The sequence below is a fragment of the Hemibagrus wyckioides genome, linkage group LG23 (genome assembly GCF_019097595.1).
Source record: "Hemibagrus wyckioides isolate EC202008001 linkage group LG23, SWU_Hwy_1.0, whole genome shotgun sequence".
Classification (NCBI taxonomy): Eukaryota; Metazoa; Chordata; class Actinopteri; order Siluriformes; family Bagridae; genus Hemibagrus; species Hemibagrus wyckioides.
The window spans coordinates 8,862,803-8,879,657 of NC_080732.1; the positions used below are offsets into that span (position 1 = coordinate 8,862,803).

At 38.4% G+C, this 16,855-nt stretch overlaps 1 protein-coding gene and 1 long non-coding RNA gene across 5 annotated transcripts in view; both read right to left on the reverse strand.

The window, feature by feature from the left end:
* Positions 1–16,855, reverse strand: part of prkag2a (protein kinase, AMP-activated, gamma 2 non-catalytic subunit a) — a 92,587-nt gene that overhangs the window by 40,475 nt on the left and 35,257 nt on the right. For all 4 annotated transcript variants that reach the window (XR_009203306.1, XM_058376425.1, XM_058376426.1 and 1 more), the window contains one exon: positions 947–1,155. Coding sequence is in view for 3 of the 4 variants with exons in the window: in XM_058376425.1 (XP_058232408.1) it covers positions 947–1,155 (209 nt within the window). In the remaining variant the exon portion in view is untranslated. The remainder of the gene's footprint in view (positions 1–946; positions 1,156–16,855) is intronic.
* On the reverse strand, positions 8,347–9,772 carry LOC131344281 (uncharacterized). The gene is made up of 3 exons (XR_009203307.1): positions 8,918–9,772; positions 8,651–8,782; positions 8,347–8,438 (listed from the first exon to the last, which is right to left on the reverse strand). It is a non-coding gene; the product is annotated as an uncharacterized LOC131344281 (long non-coding RNA).

A 16,855-nucleotide genomic window follows, 5' to 3' on the forward strand; every position in this document is an offset into this window, starting at 1 on the left:
ATTTTGGCCAGAGAATGACCACAGGCCTGAGGCTTAAGAAACATACGGGCTCTAGCAGCAGTGCAGAAGTGTAGCAGATAAGACGCTGCAGCTTTCTAAATACAGATTTCCTTTGTTAACCATAAACAGCAAAAAATACCTTACACCATGTCTGACTTTTCAGGTCAGTGTAGAATGAACAGATATGACATGTTTGCAAAAGGGGTGTGATGGCTTAGAAGCCTGTGGGGAAAGTAAAGAAAATTCTAGAATATAAGCTTAAGCAAAATGTAAGATATAGTTACCAGATTATGTTGTTGTTTTTTTTAATCTCCCTGAAAAATCAATTTATATAAAAAAAATTAGGAAGGTTAAGGCTTGAAGTTGGGTAAGGAACTACTTTGTTGCTTTTGTTTCTAAATAATTTTAATAAACTACTATATGCTAGAAATAATACCCTTAACAGATCCATTTAAAAATATTTTAGCTGTTTGATATGGAGTAGTTATATTGTTTATATTGGTACTATGAGTGAAGTTTAATACATTGTTTATAATTACATCTTTGTAGATGGGAAGTAGTATTTAGAGGTCATGACTCTGAAAATGTTGTGCTATTAGGATGTGGTAAGAGGTTTATTTGCATACAGTTTCACACTCGTATCCATTTTTTCATTATCACATTATTAGTGTTAGCATTATTTTACTGAGTGAGGCAGTGACCCTTCCTGTTTGCATACAGCAACTAGCATCTCGGAGCAAGCGAAGAAGCACCAAGAACAGGTTGTATTAATGCATGCCATGCTGATCTGTGGTGCATTTTCTTAAATGTCCCCAGATTCTCATTATATCATAGCACTCATCCTTACACTATCCCTGTGGTAACCTCTCATCCTTTATTTTCTGCTTGAAACCAAACTCAGCATCTCAACGTAAACTTGTGTAGATAAACATCGTGGAGCACTCACCATGCGTGAGGTAGCAATGGGTGCCGAGAAAGTGGTGTGAGGTGGCTTGGCTGAGGGCATGCTGAAATGCTGGCCCGTGTCTGGGGGAGAGGACAGAGAGCGCAAGCGTTCCTCCTGATGCATAGGGAGACTGCGGTTTTCCTCCAGAGGAAATGGTGAGGGTTTGGTCAGCTGTGTAGGAGTGGTGGGCGGGGAAGAGATCGCAGATGCTGTGTGGAAAGAAAGAAAGAAAGAAAGTGATAATGCTGGCTTGTGTTCAGATAAAATTTTATAGCCTATCCAACCCTAGGCTTCCTTCCTTTAGCAATATCACCTTAATCTATTTCTGTAACACATAATCAGCATAACACAGCGTACCGAAATATGCTAGCAAGTATGCTCAAGAGCTAGTATTTTACCTAGTAGCAATAACAATAAAACTCGACACATATTAACTAACCTATTTGTGTGTTTGCTAAATATTAAAGTTAACTTAGGTCTATATTTAGGATTTTATGTGATTAATGTTTAATCCAGTGTACAGAATGAAACTATCACCATGCTTTTGTGTCAAGTAGTTTGAATTCAGGCTTCAGGTCAGTTTGAGTTTATTATGCAGCACTTCTTTAACCCTATTAAACAAGTATACTGGTGTCCCATTCTGCCGGTGGGATGGAAATCGACATTTTCAGTCAGTATAAACAAACGAATTATTTAATCACCTCAAGTCTGATATAAAATGAGTCAGGACACATAGGCTTTCAGAGATGTTTTCACCTCTGTTGGGATAACCTTACACAGAATCTTTGTGGTTGAAAATAACGCCTTTGGATTTTAGCGGCTTATGAACAAGCACTTCCGAGAGCAGAAATGGGTTTAATATCACAATTTACTTTGAGTATAAAAACATTTAGATGAAAAAAAGAATAGTTTGGGGTTTTTTTCTATGCATATATTGCCACTAGAAGGCTCGATACAAACAGAAATTCTTATGAAACACTACAAATACTTAAATACGTATCTACTTTGCATTAGTTTTTTGGTGTATGGACAAAAGTGTTAAATGTGCCATGTAAAAGATGAATAAAAGTCAAAATAATGGCTTGTTGTAAAATGTAATGGAATGATGGTTTGCAGTGGTACATTGATGAAGGATTCAGCCAGGGGTCAGGAGACTGGGTTTGATCAACTACCAGTTGCACCATTGTGAAGATGCTCGTCGTGAAGATGCTCGATGCTCTGATTTATTTGCTTTATAAATCATCTTAATTTTAGCATAAAATGTACTTTCAGGTGAACTTAGACATTTTATGTCCATTAGTTCACTTTAAATACAGTCAAATATATATGTCTGATACTTACAGTGCTGCATCTTTAAAATAATTCTAAACTATAATAACTGTATTAGTCATTTTTTGTCCCAATGCCACAAAATAGTCCAAAAGCAAGTACATGGATGGTAAAATACTAAAAATGAATTTATTAAATTATAAAATACTAAAAATGAATTTATTAAATTATTAAGAAATAAATTATAGTTGGTCTATAAATAGACCCTAATGACAAGTTGAATTAAAATGATGTACATGAAGTACCTCAAATGTTATTGTACACATATAAATATTGAAAAAGTTGGATTATATTCAGAAAATCAATCTGTGTTAAAGGATATGGGTCCCAGGATGCCAAGAAGTAATATTGTTGTATATGTGCTCAATGAACTTACAGTACAATAAAAAATAGTAATAAGGGATGTAATTATATGCTCCCATTGTTACCCGACAAGACATTTATATATGACCTCTCTGTCTAAAGCTTCTGCAACATGACACCGCATTGCAACGTCACTGTCAACGTTGAAAGATTGCCCATACTGTGACATCTCCTTCCTGATCCCACTGTATGCTGAATCCATGCCAGGAAAGTGGCCTGAGAAGCATGCCTCCCTGTTGAACAGCTCCATTACAGGCACAAAGCAGGGAGCATGTGCAGCTCATCATCTTTATCACACGTATTTCACACGTCACCAGATCCCAAGGCCAACGGGATTCACGCTGCCTTTCCATCCACCTGCTAATAAAGTAAGCTCAAACGGGAATGAACAGGAAAAGGAGCATCAATTGATATATTTTGCATTTATCTTGGCACGCTCTGTGCTGATTTCGTGATGTCTTTTTATTATGACCTTATCTTATGACCATGATATCCTTTGTTTAAGACCAAAGAATTCTTTGTTTCGATTGAATAAACAATGTGTCCAGCACAGATACTCCGTTGTCAGCCCACCTGTGGAGATATCCATCACCACCTCTGTTGACACATTTGGTGTCCATCGTTAATGCCTCATGTTACCTATGGACAATGCCTTTTGTCATTAGCCCACTTGTAGTGACCTCTGTTGAACTCCTTTTGTTACCCATGGATATTGCACATACAGTAGATGATGACAAAGACCACGTCTTCGGTTTATATGAATACTTCCTGTGTGTCTAAATAAACTCTGAAGGGGATTGCTACTCGAACCCTGACTCTGTGTGGTTCTTCTGGCACTGTCTTTCCCCGATATATCGGCTTGGAGAGGCAGACAGCGCAAACCAGACTTCTTATCAAAAAAGTGAAGCCAAAAGAAAATTCTAACATATTCCCACAACTCATACATCATAATATACAGGTTTATTCTCTTACCATGACAAGACTAAGCAAAAAAAATGGTCAAGGATAAAACTAATAGATAATTGAATTACATGGCAGCCTTTAATCTCAAAGGATTAGCCTTAATATAAATTAATAATGTGCCTCGTGCTGTACCTTGCCACATTTCCCACATGATACTGGTTACTGGTCAAATATCAACAATCAATAGGTTTAAACTTCCCCTCAGAGCTCACTAAAGTACATCTTCTCTATCTGTATAAAATCAACACAATGGCTTCCCCATAACTGGATCTGGAGATTGATTTGGCTTTGTTATGTTTGAACATGACGCCTACTGGCCATACCTTCTTTTATTGTGGTCAGATCCAGTTCCAGAAATATTCTCCCCCTTGTCTCGGATCATCTTTATTTGTGTTGAGTCTAAAGCTGAGCAGCGCTCGCGTTTCCATTTTGAGTATCTGCTCAGGGGAGAGTGAAACATAGCCTCGCCTGCACGGTGGAAGACTTGACCCGAGAGCTCAAAAGTGCTGTGTGCTTTGTTAACAGTTGTGCTGACGCCGGGAAAAATCAGCATCGCTGTCCACCATGTATAAACACACACAGAATAAATGTGGAGAGCAGAATAAGAATAGACTTGTCTGATCACTAATAGGCCACATAGAGAGTCAGAGGCAGTGTCAGGAATGCAGATGTAGCAAAAAATAGATTTTAAAAAGATTAACAAGTGCCTTAGCTTTTCCACAGATACCAAACACAGCAATTATTTTCTTTTAGACTAGCTCTTCATCAGCCAAGAAGACACTGGAGAAATTGGAAGAGATGAAAAGAGCAAGGATGATGTCATCTGGAAGACTGCCTGCCCCCCTACTCCCCCCTCTCCCTCTCTCTCTCCCTTTTTCTCTTTATATAAATTCCAGCCATGCTGTCATTCAAGCACAATCCACTCTTCACTCATTAGCATCTTCTTCACAAGCGTGGTCTAGCATCTCCAAACACTGACAATCACACATCCTGGCACAAACAAGATGAAAAGAAATAATGTGCGACACTGTGTTGGATCACACCCAATTCATCATAGCAGAGCGAGCAGTCTAGCGAAACCCTGCCACAGGAATATTTTTTACCTTCCCCAAAACGTAATCACTCACTATAATGTACGGCAGTCTCTGCTGACCCATTAAGTTGATTTGGGATTTGGATGAAACACCATGATGGTGCAGATTTGAAGCTAGAACTGCATTGTGGATGATTTATTGTCTGATGGTGACAGAAAGTCAGAGATGAAACTCTTTAATCTATTACACCCTGGAGTGAAATCAACCCCAGCATAAGCTGCAGTTTCAGGCTTTTATTCGTAACATTTGATGTTGTGTTATAAATGATGCTGATCAATCTATAGAAAAATGTTCTCGTATGTAAGCAAACTGAAACTGACTGTATCGTGTTGCCTTCTTGAGCAGGGGTTCCCCAACCTTTTTTTTGTACCACAGGTGGTTTGATACCGGACCATATTACCACGACCCAGGGGTCAGGGGGGTCCAGGGTGGGGTGGGGGGTTGACATTTGTTTTGGGTCATTTTAGCATGAGTTAGCTTGCAGACTTATGGAAAAACCCGTGACTGTGTCAAATGCGGGAGTGTGGTGTAGCTGGGAGTGGCATTTTTTGTAAATAAAATACACACAAGTTATATATATAAAATAAGATTATTGTTTCTTTGTGGCCTGGTACAAAATAATCCACAACCCGGTACTGGTCTACGGCCCGGTGGTTGAGGACCCCTGTTTTGGAGCATCAGTGAATGTTTGCACCATCTGTAGCAACTGTGTACGAATTTTTCATTGAAGGAAAGTGGGTAGTTTAACTGTCTTATTAACTTCAATAAAGAGAAAATAGAGAAGCTGGTGAGGGAACAAATGTCTATAGTTCCTACAACATAACTGATAACGGGAACTAATTTGTCTGCTAGATATTTAACAACAACATCAACACAATGTGTCATCCATCCCTCTATTTTCTATAGCACTAATCCTCCACATGGTCATGAGGCACCTCAGGGGACCCAGGGGACAAAAAAAAAAAAGAGACACTCTGGATGTGGAAGTTCCAATCCTTTGCAGGGCACAATCCCACACAGACTCACACAACCACTTACACACTACAGAATATTTAGAGATGTCTATCAGTCTACAAGCCATGTCTTTGGCCTAGGGGAGGAGAAATGAGGACCAGGAAATGAGCCACGCAGAGGTGGGAATTAAACCACCAACCACAGAGGTGCAATGTGCCATTGATTAAATCTTGATTAACAGCCGAATAAAACACTTCAGGATGTGCTGTTACGGGAAAGTAATCAACTTTGTAGTGTTAACGGCATCACACTACCCTGTTATTGATCATTTAATATAACTAAAGTCCCTGTTAACCTTTTTACTAACACTGATTTAAATGAATGACTTCTGAATTGATTAAATTTATGTACTAAAATAATTCACACATACAATACATGCTGTACATCACCTGTACTTTTAAGCTAATGTTTTTAGTCAAGTTTACTTATAAAATGTAAACTAAAATTTGAAAACAGAATCTCCAGCATCACAGAGCATTTACTGTATAAATGTTGGCCATAACATGGACTGGCATTCAGACAAATCATTTTGACCACATTGATCTGGCTAAATCTTGCAAGAAGTCCATCATAAATAAATGCTGAGGCAGTTATATTGAGTCAGAGAAGATTTACTGTCGGTGAATATATGCTTTGAATCATGCTAGCTTTCCTAAGCTCTTCTAAATGCCCTGAAAGCCATTGATGATCACTACTTGGTCACCATTTATTTTGCTCAGTGATCCAGAACGTTTGAGCTTTAGATCTGTTGATGCTTAACACTCAGTGGTCTAAATCATAATCTACATAGCAATCTTTCCAATTCTAATCATTTTCTAGCTACAGTACAGTGTTACATTCCTGACGTTATTATTTTCTGGGAATCTTTGAAATATCTGATGTAGCTTCTTACGAAGAAGCGGTACTAAATGAAAATAGATCTTTTAATTTACACCAGACATCCTGTTCAAAAGTTTATATCCCTCAGGCCCCTAATATGGTGTGTTGCCTTCTGGACCCATTTCCAATCCAATCATTGTCTAGTTAAAGTACAGTGTTACATTCCTGAAGCACAGAAACAGGACAACAGTTATAGATCACTGTACTTCACTGCACTCAGCTGGCTCAAACTCAAGTTTGGCTCTGAATGGTAAGTTTGACAAAGGGCAAACAGGTGTGTCAGAGTGTCCACTCTCTGGAGCCTAATTATGGAGCAGATGGGTGTCCCTGACTGCAGCTTCTGTCTCATGAAACCTGCAGGGAAGAGACAGCCAGAACACACACACACAGAGAAAAGTAGAACACAATGACCTTTACCGTTCTACCACACATTCATCTACGGCATGTGTATCTAACGGCAGTAAAAGAATAAATACTTGCAGAGAGCATGTCCATGTGTTTTTACTAATTAATACATAATGTATTTCTCTGTCTTTTCTTGAAATTGTCTTAATTATGTCTTGTTGAATGTAGATATAATGTGATATATGCTTGCAAATGCAATCTCAGGAGTGTTTAAAAAGGGCATGCGAATTGTTTTCTTTACACATCCTCTCTAAATGGAACACACACTCATACCCACACTATTTGTGTGTGTGTGTATGTTCATATTATATTTTCTCCACGGGTCAGCTTGACCCGACACACAATTCGGACTATACCAAATTTCAGTTTTATTCTTCCAAGAGTCTGTTTTAAAATCAGAACTTACAAGTGATTTTAAACATAATTTACACACACCAAAACCTTTGTTATGCTAAAATTACAGAATGCAAAATTGCACCTTGGTTATGTGGGCCATACAAATGCTTCCCAAGTATAAATAGCACAAACAAATTCAGAAATTTAGAACTATTTTTATTTTTCTGCCCCTAAATAGTTACAGTGCTTATATTACTAAAGCAATGTCCGTGTACACACACCAGCAGACTTCATCCTCTATTTATGTGTATGTAGTTAAAGTTGGTTAATGTTGCTGTATCAAGTGCTCTTAAGCTATTTAATGGATGTGAGTAAAAGCTCAGCGTTGAATATAGCCAGATATGTGACAAGTCTGACAGGATAAACTGTTTTATAGGGTGTAAAATAACTCAGATCCTTGTGTAGGAATCACAGCAGGATATAGAGGTTACCCAATGCAGCTCTGGAGTCCATTCATAGAGATGCTATTAGAAACCCAGTGATGCTAAAATGATAACTGTAATGCCATTTAAAGGCTATAAAAAAAGACAAAATCCTGGTCACAGGATTATTTTTCTGCCTCTAACATACCTTGGAATCTAAACTTTAATCATCCTAATTTTTATTTATTTATTTATTTTTTTAAATAAAAGAAAAATATGGAGCAACCATGATTCTGTTTAGAGGAGGCCAACTCGTCAGTGACCGGAAGATCGGGGTTCAAGCCCCAGCACCTTAAACAAGGCCCCCAAATCAACCTGCTTGAAGGGTCGCTGCATCATGGCTGAACCTGCACTCTGACCCCAACCCCCAAGGATTTTTAAGGCAGCAGGAGAGAAGTGACATCATTACACTCTTCAACTACATAGAAGTTCACCAAACTTCATCTAGTTTTTAAATGCGTTTAAAGAGTTAAATACAGTATCAAATGCAAGGAATTAAAAACCAAAGAGAACTGTGATTCTTTGACGTACATTTGAGGAACTTGGTGGCCTCGGTGCCCTCAGTTGTTCAGTAGTGGTGCTTATATTTCTGCTGAACTGGATGAACTGGCAATTTCTGGAAAGGATCTGACAAAGTGTGCAAGAGTTTATGATGGTATTATTTTCATGTTGTACCACCCTCAAAAAGGTAATCAAAATGTGTCTGGGTTTAAAGTTCAGTAAGAATTAGTCAAAAGGTTAAGTATCTTCTTTGAGTTTAAGTAGTATGCAAAATTTCTTTGGCATTTGATAGTAAAAATATGACAATATCTAAACTATATGGCTGAAAGTATGGTTACCTGACTATCCAGCCAATCAGGGGTGGACTTAGTGATTTGGGGGCCCTAAGCGATTCCAGGTATGGGAATCTTGCGCATGTGCAGTACGATAGGAACATTCCACTATTCATGAATCATGGGGGGGGCCCGCATCTGAAAAGATGTAATAATAACGTTAAAATCTTGACAATATATGATAGAAAAGTAATAAGTACTATATGATTTATATAGGCTTCTTGGTATTGGTCGGGACCCCCTAATTCTCCGGGGTCCTAAGCAGCTGCTTACCTCACTTATTGGTTAAGTCCACCCCTGCAGCCAATATAGTATGTGGACCTTCCCCAAACTGGTGACACAAGCACACAACTGTCAAGAATGTATAAATGCTGTAAGCATTGGTATTTCCCTTCACTGGAACTAAAGGGATCTACATGAAATATATTCCTGTGAAAAGCGATCTTCAAAAAAAAAACATTGATTGCCAAGAAAGGTGTGGAGCAAATCAAATGGCCCGAGTGCTGTCCTCAACCTCCACTGAACCCCAGATCCCAGGCCACCCTGACCAGACATCAGTGCCTGACCTCACTAATGTTCTTGTGGCTGAATGACCATAAATCCCCACAGCCATGCTCCAAATTCTAGTTGAAAGCCTTCACAGAAGAGAGCAGGCTGTTACAGCAGCAAAGAGTGAAACACCTCCATGTTAATGCTTCTAGTTTTGGAATGGGCAGATATGGTTATGGTGGTGTCCACAGACTTTAGGCCAAATAATGTATAGTCACATCTACACAAGATCCATTAACTCACTTTATTAATGAAACACTAGAACTCATCACCAGTGGCACTGACGTAGATGCCTCCACCACTATACCCTTAACATACACATCAAACAGGAAGGAAGCCACTGAAAAAAAAAAAGTATTTCAGACTTTTAAACGTTCTGTGACTTTGTGATCTTGATCAATTCTAAAACTGAATGAAAATCAGATCAGATCAGAACAGATCGCCTTGGGCACCCATGACCCTGTTGCCGGTTCGCCGGTCGTCCTTCCTTGGACCACTTTTGCAAGAAACTAAGCGCTGCATACCAGGAACACTTCACAAGACCTGATGTTTGTAGATGCTCTTCCCCAGTGATCTAGTCACAAGATGACCACAGACCCAAAAACAAACTTACATAATGAGAATTATTCTGTGAAACCATCATAGGTTAATATGGCGTTATTGTCTTTAGAGGTTGTGATAATATTGTAGCATGCTTTGTTGCAGTAATTAGACTATCACTAGAGCCACTTATATTAATGTAGAACTATAATTCACTACCGAGTAAAGACGCCGTCCCTGCACCTTTTATTATATGTAGAAACCATTACCCAAAAGGTTAACACCTTTGATACAGTTCACTTTAGGGACAAATTTAGGATTGTGTGAACAACATTACTTCCTGGCCCAGATTAATTTTATTTTCTAGGCTACAAATTGCCCTTTAGCTCTTAGCAAAATTTAGCCTTAGCTTTCAGTTCAGTAAAGCTTTGAGTGGTTTTAGAAGGACATTTATCCTCATGGTCATCAGGATAAGAGTACAAATAACCCATTACATTGCATTTTTGATCTTTCTATAATAGATACTTTTTTTTGTCTTCATCTGATGATTGACTTATGACTGGCCATCTTATGATTTCACTGGTTGTCTACATAGACTGCTACTGCTAAGCCTAAAGACTAAAGAAATGCCCATAGGTGGAGAAGAATACTGAGGAATTAGATGACCAGATACTGACCTTTGTGTTGTGGAATGATTCAGAAAGAATGAATCATTACTGGGATGGGAGAAACAATGTTTTTTAACACAATAGTAATGTAACGCAACGTACCCAAATATAAATACATTATTCAGAACGAACGGATAAAGTGTTTCAAAACAGATACACACACATGAACAGGAGGTGCATTCTTCTGGGAGTTTTGCTTCTTTTTAGAAAGTTTGTGGATGAGGATGTGGTTGAGACAAGTGGGAGGTTTTTACTTTCTTGTGGTGCTAATGTGCAGGAAGCTTGAGGGGCAGAGAAAGACTAATGTCATTAACCAGAACATACACCAACGTACAATTTACAGAATTTACAGATTTCCTTCGTTCATAGCATCATGGTGAAGAAACTGTCAAAGCCAGAAGAAAAAAAAAGATATGTAAAAGAAATATCTGGAGAATCATGCTTAATTACACAATTAAATAGTCTACCTGTCTAGCTGTGTGTGTGTGTGTGTGTGTGTGTGTGTGTGTGTGTGTGTGTAACAGACTGGAACAAATGTGATCTCAGTGACTCTGACTGTGCCATGGTTGTTGGTGCTAGATCAGCTGGATTGAGTATTCCAGAAACTGCTGATGATCTTCTGGGATTTTCACACACAGCAGTTTTTAGAGTTTATAGAGAGAGCTTCAAATACCAAACAAAAACATCCAGTGTGCAACTGCAGACTGAAATGCCTCGTCAATACGAGAGGTCAAGGGTAGAACAGCTTGACTGGTTCAAACTGACAGGAAGGCTATGTTAACTTCAAGTAACCACACTTTATATCCATGTTGAGTAGAAAAACATCTCAGAAAAACACAGCATAACACATGAGCGTCCTATAAGAACAGGAAACTGAGGCTACGGTGGACACAGGCTCATAAAAAGATGGTAGATGAAGAAATATATACGGAGATATACCCCAATCAGGCATAACATTATGAGCACTGACAGGTGAAATGAATAACACTGATGATCTCATCATGGCACCTGTTAGTGGGTGGGATATATCAGGCAGCAAGTGAACATTTTGTCCTCAAAGTTGATGTGTTAGAAGCAGGAAAAATGGGCAAGTGTAAGGATTTGAGCGAGTTTGACAAAGGGCCAAATTGTGATGGCTAGACGACTGGATCAGAGCATCTCCAAAACTGCAGCTCTTGTGGGGTGTTCCCGGTCTGCAGTGGTCAGTATCTATCAAAAGTGGTCCAAACAAGGAACAGTGGTGAACCGGCAAAGTCTGGCCTGTCTGGTCCAGTCCAAAAGACGAGCTACTGTTGTTCAAATTGCTGAAGAAGTTAATGCTGGTTCTGATTGAAAGGTGTCAGAATACACAGTGCATTGCAGTTTGCTGCGTATGGAGCTGCATAGCTGCAGACAAGTCAGGGGGTCATAATGTTATGCCTGGTCAGTGTATAAGGACATATGGCCTTTTTTCATCAATTTTAGCAGACGTCTCTCTTTAGTAATACTTCATATGTAACCTACTGCTATTTTACTATTTAACGTCCTGAAATGCATCAACGGTAATACACAAAAACAAATGAATGTACACTGTACCACATTTTAACGTGGTTAAACCTAGACATGAAAGTTGATCTGCTGCCTAAAGAACATGAGTACAATCAACTTGAAGATAAGCTTTGTTTCAACTCACAAGTAGTCAAGACAATGGATTAGTTTCATCTTTCAAAACTTTATAAACTTGAGTTCAATACCCCAAACAGGCCATGACAATTTGACTTAAACAGAAGAAATGAGTTTACATAATTGCGCTTTCATGTTTTACAGTGTATTTACCACACAACATTTTCAGTCATCATTTAATTCCTTTTTTTTCCCCCAGAAATTCATAGTTGAGTATCTATGAGTTACAGTATCATATCTACTTACAACTAAAAACATTAAAAGTCTTAGATAAAGTATATAGATCTTTGAAAAGTTATGGACTTGAGACAAATAGAAATATGTAGCGTTTAATATTTACAAATACTGGTATCCACTTGCATGTAAATTAAAAATCTACCCCGAAACGCTTGCATATCAATATGTATTATCAGTATGTAATATTTTGTTATTGGGTTAACAGATCCTTAACAGAAGTGACACCAAGGGCGAGAGATATCCTAGAGATTGCTCTATCGCTTGACATTTCAGATGCTTAATCAGTGCCATCCAATGGATTAAATTCCTGCTTGCTAGCTTCTTAATTTAGCCCTTGCCGCTGACACCTATTCCTGTGGATAAGATTGAAGCATGAATCTCGATCTCTGCTTTTCTTTTTTCTTTCTTAGGCAGAGTGAACTGTATAGCACAGAAGGTAAATAGACAATGTGTGTAGGTATAGTATAGTCATTTGTAGTCTCAGACTTATTTTAACTAGCCTCAAGCTGCATAATCTTACACTATATTGACAAATGTTTTGGGACACCACTCCAAATCACTGAATTCAGGTGTTTTTTTTTTTTCAGGGGTCCCTTGGCCCCTTAGTTCCAGTAAAAAATGGACCTTGCTTTGTGCACTGGTGTGCAGTCATGTTGGAACAGGAAGGAGCCATCTCCAAACTGTTCCCACAAAGTTGGTAACATGAAATTATCCAAAATGTCTTGGTATGCTTTGCTTTCACTGGAACTAAGGGGCCAAGCCCAACCCATGAATTCAATGATTTGGAGGGGTGTCCCAAAACTTTTGGGAATATAGGGTATATAAGGTCGTAGTATGCTTAGCTGAAATTTTGGACTGTAAGTTTACTCAAAAAATCCATTTGGGTCCAATATTAAATACATAAATAAGACACTAAAGTAATCAATAAATTGTATTATCCCAAAAGTCTTTCAGGGAGACATTGGAGGAGAGAGCATCCTAATCAGAGACACTATTTACCTTGAGAAATGATTTTAACCCTTGTGTTACGTTCACTCTTTGGATCCTTCGGTTCTGTTCAGGTCAAATTGACTCTAGACATTATTGGGATTTTGAAAGCAGTACAGAAATTGAAAAAAATATATATATTTCCACATAAAATAAATATAGTCATAACTGTCTTTCTCAATACCAAGTGCCAGTTTGACCTGCACACTACACAAAGGTTAAATAAAGACGAACTAATTGAGCTATAAGTGTAGCAGTGTTTGATTAGCTTATCCTTCAAACTGTGGCCATGTTTTCTTTACAGAAGTGCATACTGAATTAACAAAAACATCAGCACTATTATATTAAGTTGTCTTTATTTGTCACATATGCATTACTGCACAGTGAAATTCTTTCTTCACATATCCCATCCCTGGGTGTTGGGGTCAGAGAGCAGGGTCAGTCATGATGCAGCACCCCTGGAGCAGGGTGGATTGGGGGCCTTGCTCAAGGGCCCAACGGTGGTAGCTTGGTGGTGCTGGGGCTTGAACTCCGATCTCCTGGTCAACAACCCAGAGCCTTAACCACTTGAGCTACCACCGCTCCATTATTAATGGAATTAATGGAACAAATCCAAAATCGGTTATTGTCTTGGGAAAGACCCATGTATAAATATAGGCAAAATATATCCTGCTGTGTCTACAAATATATCTAATTTTAATTTTCTTCTTTTGGTTTTTCCCTTCAGGGGTCGCCACAGTGAATCATCTCTCTCCACCTATCCCTGTCTTCTGCATCCTCAACACTTGCACCCACTAGCTTCATATCCTCATTTATTATATCCATATACCTCCTCTTTGGCCTTCCTCTTTGCCTCCTTCCTGGCAGCTTCATGTCCAACATTCTCCTACCAATATACTCACTCTCCCTCCTCATGTCCAAACCATCTTAATCTGGCCTCCCTGACCTCCTAATCCTGTCCAACCTTGTCACTCCCAAAGAGAACTTCAACATCTTATCTAATTTTAATCTTAATCTATTAAAATTCATCTTAATATATAACTTTCCTCTTTGACCCAGTAGTCTTACATTCCCACAGTGTACCACAGTCTGTTATCAACAGAAGGTTTTGTCCTCAAAAAGTACAAAAACAAAAAAAAATAAATCTAAGCTCCAAGTTTCCTCTAACAAAAACTACTAAGGACACCTAAAAATCCTTCATGCCTGCATCTTTGCAACTTCAAGTTTCTGTATGGAAAACTTTGAAATCCAAATCAGTTTCTATACATTTAGCATGTCATTAAAGGCCTACAGTTTAGAGGATAATCTGTTTTAATGTCAGTTTCTCTAAATCCAAACATACTACAGGGTTGGATTAGTGTTCTGACTGCTTGGGAATACTCTATAAAAAGAGAAAAACATTTCCAGAAAAGCCGAAGAAGAAAGACGGCCTGTTGTGTATGTATTTAGCAAAATGGCTGGCATATTTGTTTTCACTCCACTAGAATAACCAGGTTTCAGTCACCTTGTTAAAGAATCCTGGACCACTCCCTCATGCACAACATTTCAAGTTCCTTTTTATTCCTATACTTGGGTTTGTAAACTTTCCCCGTTCCATTCATATGTGTACTCACACAAGCGCACACACAAACTCACACACCTAGACAAAAGTCAATGAGTATAGTTACCCACCTATTTTTTCCCTTCAATATTGGTTTCTATAAATGCAAAATTGGATATAAAAAGTCAGCTCAAGCAAAAGCAATTGTTTATTTCTGTTACAGTTCAATTAAAAATCGCTTTCCATGACCTTTATTACACCCTTAAGTCATTTCCAATTTCCTCCAAGTAAAAATACTACTTTATAGCCTCTTATCATTTGAATCCCTGCCTTTTTTATTCAGGTTTTCTGTTTAATGTCAGATATTGATATTGTACCAGTCCACCACTGCTATGCCACTGTTATCATTAAAAAGTATAGTTCAATAACAGTTCACACAAGTAATTGAACAGAGTTGTTTACATTTAGAGCAATGAATGAACAGTATAGTAGCTGTTCCTAGAAGTAGTAAGAGTCAAGGTTGAAGTTTGAACTGAAGGTCACAGGAGCAGGTTTTTCTGTGTGAATCAGTACAGGAAAAAATGAAGCAGAACTTAATAATAGTGCAGACTTGAACAATTAGCATAAAGGTTAGTACCACAAGTCTCTGCAGGAGGGTGAAATGAAGGACAGTTGAAAACGGTGAAGGAACAAGACGAAGAGGACATGAATAAGTTATTGATGTAAGCAGATTGTGAATCTGCATGCCAAATTTGCTGACTCATAGGCTGACTCAGAGGATTATGGTGATAAAACCAAGTGAAGGGAAAGGATACCATGTGATGAGTCCAGCTGGCAGTGAGACGCTATATACGAAGAAATGAAACAAAGAACTAGAACGAGGAGCAGTTTAGAACGAGACTAGAAACAAAGCAGATAAAAGTGATATAAAACCCGGTAATTACGTTTCTAAAACCTTTGGTTTATTGTGCGGAGTTTGTCAAACCTGTGTATCCATGTCAAAATAAATAATATAAGCATGTAATTCACAGCAAGTCAGTAGCACACTTCCTGATCAGTGTGTTTTCTCATAGCACCCAGATGACAATCTACAATGATTTAGTGGTATGAATGAAAGCTGCAAAAAAGCAGTAATTAATAAAAGCAGTAAGCATAAATGTCATAATTATGAAAATTAACCATTTTCTACTACACTTTATGGTTAACACCTGACCATCACACCACATATATATGCCCCAAACCTCTGCCACAAATTTGGAAGCAAGCAATTCTATACAATGCTTTGTTTGCTGTAGCATTACAATTCTCCTTCACTGCAACTAAATGCCCCAGTGATCAAAGCAAGGCCCATAAAGACCCAAGGCACGAAGTTGGTGTGAAAAAACTTGAGTGTCCTCCACAGAGTCCTGACCTCAACCCCACTGAATGCCTTCAGGATGAACTGGAATGCTGAGTGCACCTCAGGCCCCCCCTCACCCACCGACATTAGTAACTGACCTTACTAATGTTCTTGTGGTTGAATGAACACAAATCCCCACAGCCACGCTCCAGAATTTAGTGGAAAGCCTTCCTAGAAAAGTGGAGGATATAATAACAGCAAAGGGAGGGTTAAATCTGGGTGTCCCTAACCCTTCACCCATAAAGTGTATATTGTGTATTGCTAATGATATAAATGATGTAGTGTTTAGCAAACTGAAAGTAAAAAATGAATGGCAATGCGATCCATAGACATGGTCAAGTTATTTTCAGTTCCTGCTTGTTGAGGCACTTTTCTCCTTTCGTCATGTCATAGGGAAAGAAAAAGCCAAGTTTATCAGATTCATCCTTGCCTTGCTACAGGTTTTTAATTCAGTAATCTGCATTATAGGTCATATTTGTTCCCTAAAACATCTACAGAGCTCTCTAGAATCTAAGGAAGTCCTTGATTTGCAATTTCCTACAATGACATTTGTTTTTTTTCCAGACTCTTGTTAATTGATATGTTTAAAGGTAAATTAGTGGTGAAGTACACAAACACAAGATCATGAC